The sequence below is a fragment of the Styela clava genome, chromosome 11 (assembly GCF_964204865.1).
Source record: "Styela clava chromosome 11, kaStyClav1.hap1.2, whole genome shotgun sequence".
NCBI classification, from domain to species: Eukaryota; Metazoa; Chordata; class Ascidiacea; order Stolidobranchia; family Styelidae; genus Styela; species Styela clava.
This window is the reverse complement of record NC_135260.1, coordinates 12,390,926-12,399,206: the sequence shown is the minus strand read 5'-3', so window position 1 is coordinate 12,399,206 and position 8,281 is coordinate 12,390,926. Positions and strand designations below refer to the sequence as shown.

At 32.6% G+C, this 8,281-nt stretch overlaps 1 protein-coding gene across 1 annotated transcript; it reads left to right on the top strand.

Annotated features, from left to right (window-relative positions):
- The first annotated feature begins 317 nt into the window (after positions 1-317).
- Positions 318-8,206, top strand: LOC120333389 (BTB/POZ domain-containing protein KCTD5-like). Its single transcript, XM_039400805.2, has 6 exons — positions 318-734; positions 1,870-1,978; positions 2,441-2,532; positions 4,165-4,260; positions 5,308-5,433; positions 5,944-8,206. Exons 1-6 carry the CDS (start codon positions 366-368, stop codon positions 5,986-5,988), a joined length of 837 nt encoding a protein of 278 aa, XP_039256739.1. The 5' UTR covers positions 318-365; the 3' UTR covers positions 5,989-8,206.
- The last annotated feature ends 75 nt before the right edge of the window (positions 8,207-8,281 follow it).

The window sequence follows — 8,281 nt, the reverse complement described above, 5'->3', positions numbered from 1 at the left end:
TTTGTATTATAAAGCATCTAAAGCTGTGGTTCTCTGAATTTCATGATTTATGCCCTTTCAATGATTGTCAACACTCTGTGGCCCATGTTCCTCAATGAAAAATATAAAATAAAGTTTTGTTTTTAGCGGGTTTCCATCAGGTATGCATGTATTTGAAAACCGTGCTTGTGGCCCCCTAGCGGCTCATTTTGAAAAATTGTGATCCAAAGTAAAGTAACATTGAAAATTAGCAAAATGAAATTAGTTTGGTTTATTAATCTGAATTTTGATACTACGACATCTTGATTTCTTGTTATCGCATAACTATATATCCTTACATCTTACAGTAAATTATATTGCATATTATCACTATAAAATCAATTAAAATGTCCAGTAGTAGTTTAAGTGAAGAACAAAATCGAATGGAAGAAGAATGTAGTAGTACCAATGGTACAAGCAGTTTATCTTCAGAAGCTAATGGTGTAGAATGTGCAAAAAAAATGAAATTGCCGGGAATGGCACCAGATCCACCTCCAGCTTCAGAAAGTATGATTTCATCTACAAGCAAATTGAGTGAAGGTACGGACTCTAGGTGCATCAATGGAATTATGACAAATGGAAATGGAAAAAGCAGATGGATTCGATTGAATGTCGGAGGAAAACATTTTGTCACAACTTTATCAACATTAAGCAAATATCCAAAATCTTTTCTCTACAGACTTTGTCAAGAGGATCCAGATATAGATTCTGATAAGGTTTGTTATATCATTTCCTTTTTTGATTGTAACAATCATGAATTGGATACTTGAAAACATTCAAAATTTATTATGTTCGATATTTTTGATATTTGAATAGGCTAGTTTTGATTTGGGCAGATTAGGTCTCCTAGTATAATTAGAAAGGCTTTTATTTAACTTCTATTGGCTGTAAAATAGAGTAGGCTACCAATCAAATCATTGATATCATAACTGTTCTGCACTTTCGTAATATTTATTATTTCTGCACTCCAAAAGTATTGTTTGGAGAGGTATTCGAAATGATAGATCGTTTGGTTTTTGCCATTATTCTAACTATTCCTTTGGAGTAAATGAAGTATATTAGATCATTCTGACTCCTGTACTAGAAGGTCAGTTTCACTTTATAAAATATTTATTTCAGTGGTTTGTGGGTCAAATTGATTACATATATTATATGATCCCATCCTTCGCTATTGCTGAATATTATTTCAGATAGAAATTATATCCTGTTATTCATAGAAAAAACTTCCATTTTATTCAGGTGGTTTATATTTCTTCACCTCTTCCGCAAGTGGTTTGCGGAATTGACTATCCTTTGTACATTCTGATACTTTATTCTAAATATGGAATGCCGAATATATATTCTAAAATATGTGATTTTGGTATAGTATTAGTGATTGATTTTTATAGTGGAAGTTTTGCAGGTTTTCTACAGTACAATACAGATATAGAATTAGCCTAGATTGGTCTGAAGTCGAACATCAATTTCTTAGAATAACTAATTGAAAATTATTATAATGTTCAAATATTTAAATTTATATATATATTCCATTCACTCAACATTTCAGCTCCATTTAAATCAGTATTGAAAAGATTGGACTATTTATTTTAAACTATTATTTTTGCCAGTTTATTGGTCAGCATTTCTAATGTATATTAATAAATCTTATTCATATGGGAATAGAGTATGTTATGTTTTTAAGAGTTCCCTGAGGAATATTTTACGAGATTTACCGATTGTAATGTATCCATTAGTCCACTTGACTTTCACAAGTCTGTCTCATTGTTTAATTTTTATGTAAAGCACCAGTATGCAAGGCAAATGAATACCCTTGTCAATGCTCAATTTAACATTAAACTCTTTTTTATTTAGGATGAAACAGGGGCATACTTGATTGACCGAGACCCGACCTATTTTGGTCCCGTCCTGAATTATTTACGACACGGAAAACTAGTGATCAATAAAGACCTTGCAGAGGAAGGTAGAGTACTATACGCATTTTTCTTCTCTCATATGCATACAAATATGTTATTTTTCATCTATAATACCTTTCCAGCTTTATGTAAAAACACCATCTGCAATGATCTTTAATTTATGGACTTCGATTCAACAATGGACACTCAGACTATTGCATTTTGAATAGGAATTGTATGAATCATATTTATGCTAAAATTTGAATACTAGAATTCATTTAGATATTGAGAGTTATTCAAAATATGGAAATAATCTTTATAATTGCATAACCATCTGTTTGATATGAGTATTTTTCATGCATGTGGTTAGGTTATTATACCTCTTGCAAATGTCCAATAGCATTGTCTTAATTTAATTTTATCGCTAAGTTTTGTATATTTTCAGCTCTAAATTGCCCAATAAAAATCTGGTATAACCAGCGATTCATATATGGACTTATCTCATTTTTGACTACTAAATTTTTTTATAGGTGTATTAGAAGAAGCAGAATTTTATAACATTGCTGAACTTATCAGACTCATTAAAGAAAGGATGATGGACAGGGATCTCAAAGTTGTCCAAGTAAATTTATTTCTATTTCGCTGTTGTGAATTATTTTCCATGATCAAGTCTCTAGATGGGCAGACACTTATATATGTAAGAAAATGCTTTGTTTTTCACTGGATCAGTATGGTATAGTGCGCTCCAGAAGTATGTGTACCAATATGGAGGTAACTAATTTTGTTTGCCTACTTTACATCAAGTTGTGTAAAGGGACTGAATCCTTGGGGCAGGGGGTGTATTCACTTGGCCAAAACAGACAGTCCAGAACTCGTAATAGAACTAAAATAAAGAAAATTGGAATAAAATTATGGCCTAACCTGGTACACGCACTACAAGAATACCGGGGATGGTACATAGCTACTACGGTCATTGAATTCAAACACAAAGTTTTATACCTCCGTTATAAACAGTTAAATCCAATGCTGTTACCAACCACTACACTTTCACAGATATAGTATAAACAAATAGAACATGTATTATACATTATAAACTATGGTATGTAATGTTACCTAACAAGTAACAATACTTTGTTTAGTTATAAAAATAGTCAAAAATTATGTTATATCAAATTGAGGTGGTAATCATGAAATTGCTACTCGGATAATGTGCAAGTGAGTCTGTGGGATAAAGTCAAATTACACATTTTAAAAATAAAGCATGATCCTAATTTGCCAGTTTGTTCTGCAAACAACATCGTGCTAAGCGTTAGCAATACGCTCGCTACCGCATCTCTGATTGGACTGCGTGGGTTCGCAACTTCCAATCCCATGCGGGGACAGTTATGAGCGAGAGGATTGCTGGACTCCTCGTCGCCACAGGGTGGTTCACGTAACCGCTGGTCAGTTCCATGCTTTCGAAAACAAATAATTGACTAACTAATCCCATACCCGAAATGGACTGGTAACGGGACTAGAGGTCGTGGTTCGCCATATGATTAAGTCATGTTATCGACCTTCCTCTCCCCTGGATAAATATGTAAATCTTATTCTATTCACTTTTCCTCATAGCCAAGTTTTACTTGACAACCTATAATCATTTTTGTGACAACATGCAATTGCAAGACTTTTCAATCATGATCTACCAAATTTTTGTTTTCCATTTTTATTTAGCCCCCCTCGCTTTTGAAGAAAATAAATGGTGAATTTTAATAATTCATCGAATTTTTATCGCAAAAGCATTTGGGTGGTTTATACCACATATAATGTGGTTTGTTTGGCAAATCTTTTTTGTTTATATAGGATCATGTACCATAGACCTGTCTTTGAGTATTGTGTTTACACATTTAGCATTCATATAAAAAGTTTAATCATGGTTTTGCATTTTGCATATGTTCATGCAAGCATTTGTTCAACGGATTCATTATAGTATGACCTTATTTATGTGGCATATGGTTTCTGTGGTTACTATTGTTTTTCAATTATTTTAGTGAAGCATCGACCGTAGAATGAGAAAAACCATGACTTACAGTCTGCTTTTTTAACCCCTTTTTCATTAATCTGAATTGATTTCTCTACCCTAGCCTAGACATAGAGACTGCATGCCCCAGCCCACAATGCAGCCATAGAGAGTAATGTGTTAATAATATAACCATTTATGCTTGTTTCGGTTCGAATGTATTTTATTAGTAATAAGTCTTTTTACATATTTTAGCCCCAAGTAAAGCATGTATACAGAGTACTACAATGTTCAGAAGCAGAACTAACACAAATGGTTTCCACTATGTCAGATGGATGGAAATTTGAGCAGGTTGGTATTTTACATGAATTATAAAAGACCTGCTATTTGTAGACAACCAATTCGTGCGTTTTTACATGATAAGCTTATAATTTTTTCGAGAATGACAACTGAATTATTCAGACTAGGAGGTCATATTACACCTCATTTTGCTTATCTCAGTTCGGCATTCTTGCATTTTTAATTTTGTACAAGAACAGCTGTGCTCGCCATGTGAACCTTTCCCATCGGCCGCGTTTGTAAATTCACCGAAAACATAACAGTGATAGGCCATTATATTGTTGACATCGCCAATGCAAATGGTGGCATTTCAGTAAATTTCTCTGTATGTAAAATTTTTTCTAACAAACTGATGATGATCAAAACATAGTGTCCATGTTGCAAAGCGGGATTTAATGGAGATGTTGAAGGTTGCTAAAGATAATTAGTTAACAAAAAACAGTAACTCGAGTCTAATGAATCATGTTTGTGAATGACAAAACTTCATTTTTTAGGTCAATTGAGTGCGTTTGTGTTGCAACTATCACGATCTTGTCTACTCTTGGTGTATATCACAATTCACAATATATATTTGCAAAGATTATGCAACTTTCCTTTTATATGTTCCATTGCTAAATTTTTAAGACAATCATCCAGAATGGTTGCCACCCAACAGGCAATGCTAACAGATTCATTACAAATCTATTACACCAGTGTACTAATTAGGTTACAAAGTGTTCATCTAATGATGTGGATGAACTTGGGATTGTCAACAAGTTTTCTTAATATTTGGAGACATGTTGGTCTGATACAACCCTTAAGCAAGACAAGTTTTGGGATATTTGTAAATTTTTAAGAATGTTCTATCACCCCTCAATTACTCTCTTTTTTTTGCCCGTCAGCTATATCAATCTCATGTACCCTCCTCTGTTATATCTCTCTTGCCCTCTTGCGAATCTACCCAATCAAAGAATTACCAATATAGACTATCTTTGATGGATTTGGTTCCAATTTCCAGCTGACTGTATCTGGAACCCTGATATTTTATATTAATCTATGTAACCTATTCTTCAATGCCAGCTGGTTAGCGTTGGATCGCAGTATACATATGGCAATGAAGATCAAGCTGAGTTTTTGTGTGTTGTTTCAAGAGAATTGTCGAATTCTTCAAAAGGAGCTAATGTGGAACAAACATCAAAAGCTAAGGTATGTCATTCTAGGTTAGGGTATGTTTGGTATGTATGGGTGTTTGGACACAGCATATTTGGCTATTATTAAATCTGTCTTACCAGACAAAATTACAATACAGTCGATCAGTAGTTTTTTTTATTAAAACTGTTGTACTTGAATATTTTTATTTATAATCTACTTCAACCCTGAACTTTCTTTTTGCATTTTTATGTCCCTGCACCAATTCGAATGCTGTACAAATGGCCCACGTCAGATTCACCAACACAGGGGCTCCCAATGCAATAAATAGTCTTATTTGATTTCCGCAAATTTTTTCAAGTCTTCGAAACTGTGATCAATGGAATATGAAAAATAGAGTGAATCTTAAGTGACTAGCTTGCATTGATTTATTGTCAATGGAGTACTTGCAGCTGCAACCTTGTCCTTTTTACGTGCTTGTTGATTAAAGCCAATTCTGTAATGCTATATAACACATGTAATACAAGTGGGAAAATAATTTGACAGAATATTATATTACTTTCGCAGATCCTTCAAGAACAAGGTTCTCGCTTTCAAGGCAATAGAAGATAAATAATAGCACATAATCTACAAAAAAAAGAATGAAACTACTGACTGGTCAACACATAGTGCATGATCTTTCACCACGGAAGCTTTGTTATTGTTATAGGTGTGTATGATCAGGAGCAAGGCATCATTGTAGTCTCTCTTCATAGATATTTATTGTACGTACAACAGAGTATATTACTGAGCACAATCTATACGATAAATGTGCCTTTCTGGTGCATCATCGATATCTTATCATGATTCATATGCCATTTTCTCCCCAGCGATAACACAAGAGTTTGGTTTTTGTTTTTATATTGCGATATAATATGCGGTCCATGTCGAGATAAAATATCTTTCAATTTTCCACAGCATCCAGCCATTTGTAATTTCTAAATTGTAGCTTTATTTACTGTGTTTATCTTTTTACTGAGACTGGTCAATTTGATCAACAAATTTCAAACGATATGAATGAACTGACTAATCATACCAAAAATGATGTCTAAACGCAAGATAAATTTTGGTATTTTCCATTGATGATTCTTGATTCATAATTTGCTATCATGTATTTTGCTTTAATGTCTAAAATTTGATTAATTGTTTCTTAATACGGTTATCAATATGATTAGTACATGGCAGGAAAATAATCTGATTTATTGCATTTTTTTAGAATTATCTCAGTCTATTTGAAACCGCTATTGACTCCACAGGACTTACTATATGACTTTGTTAACTTTATTACACAACTAAAATGAAATTTATTATCGCTTTGAGACTTTGAGACAATAAATTAATGAAAAATCAGTTCAAATTAATACTAAACAGTTATTAATATTTTGGTTTGGTTTAAATCTCTATTGATTTTATGTTCAGTATTATTAACTACATTTCTTGTGAGGAACATGCATGGCTCAGCAATATCATATGAAAAAGTAATAAAAGCTGCAAAAGGTTATTGTTTCTAAATCTTAATATTTGACATATAACATTTTGTGTGAGCTGAAAAGCTCACATACATAAAATTCATTGCTGTCAATTGGGTATGGTTCAGAATACTATTATGTTGAAGGCTTTTTAGAAGGTGAGCATGTACTTTAGCTAGATTGTATAGTTGAGTAAACGGCAATCAATTTCTCTCTCACAATTTCGTTACACTTACCGGTATGTCTTCTCAGGTATATGAATGCTAAGCATAACTGAATCTGCTCTGAAAATCTCAATTCCGAACCAATTATTGTAATTTTATGATTTTTTGGTTTATATTCATTCTTTCAAAATAAGGAATCATTTTGCTTTATTAATTCAGGTTTAATTAACTCTTTATTAATTCAGGTTTTTTCAACCATTACATGATTAAAAAAAGTTATTAAGAGTGCCTAACGCTTGAATACGTACTAACATGTTTTACTGCACTGAGCAACACCTGTCCAGTTTTTATAACAGCCTATTATCTGGTTATTATTCCCAATGAAAAAAGTCATACATATGATTTTGTGATATCTGTGATTTTTGCGAATATGGACTACTGAACTCTGCTTTCCTTGAGTTACAAGTTTTTTTTATTCGTGTGCCATATTGCAACGAATAATAGTACAAACAATTTGGGTAACTCAATAGTTTTTATTTAGTTATTATTGCTAACACACTGCTATTTCTGCCCTTTACCTTGCTATTCAATGTAAGAACATTGAGAATTTATAATAATATCATTATCATTGTTGCAGTGGTAATTGGAAAATATATATATTTTGGCACATTAGAGGAGGATTTTGAATTTCTTGAAATGCCTGAAAAATAATTGAATCACTATTTATAACGCAAAATTGTATTTTGAATTTTGTGAAGGGTTTGTTTTTGTGTTTTGAAGAGTTTATTGGGTCACTCTCAAAAACAGCGGGTCTCAAAGTTTGATGGTGCGTGGCCCTCATAAATATATCTTCAGCCTGTTTGTCTGTGGAAGTGTGAGATTATATTTTATAGTTTCCAGTCACAAATGGATAGCCATATTATTGACTATCTCTGCCTGATAGTTAGCCAATCTCGACCATGTACATTTTATTTGTATTGAATGAATCTGGATTCATTTCACTCTATACCTAATATGAGTTATCGCACGTATTGCTTTCTATTTTTCAATCAGATTGATTTTCTTTTTGTATGCTTTATTTATCTGGTGAGACACCAGATTTTTAGATGTCATCATGTTTTTCTTTTGCTTTACCAATTAAAATCTCATACTAATGTATACATTTTGTAGATATTAGACTAGGATAATGAGGATGGGGTATGAGGGCCATATTCGTAGTGTTTTTCTGGAGGT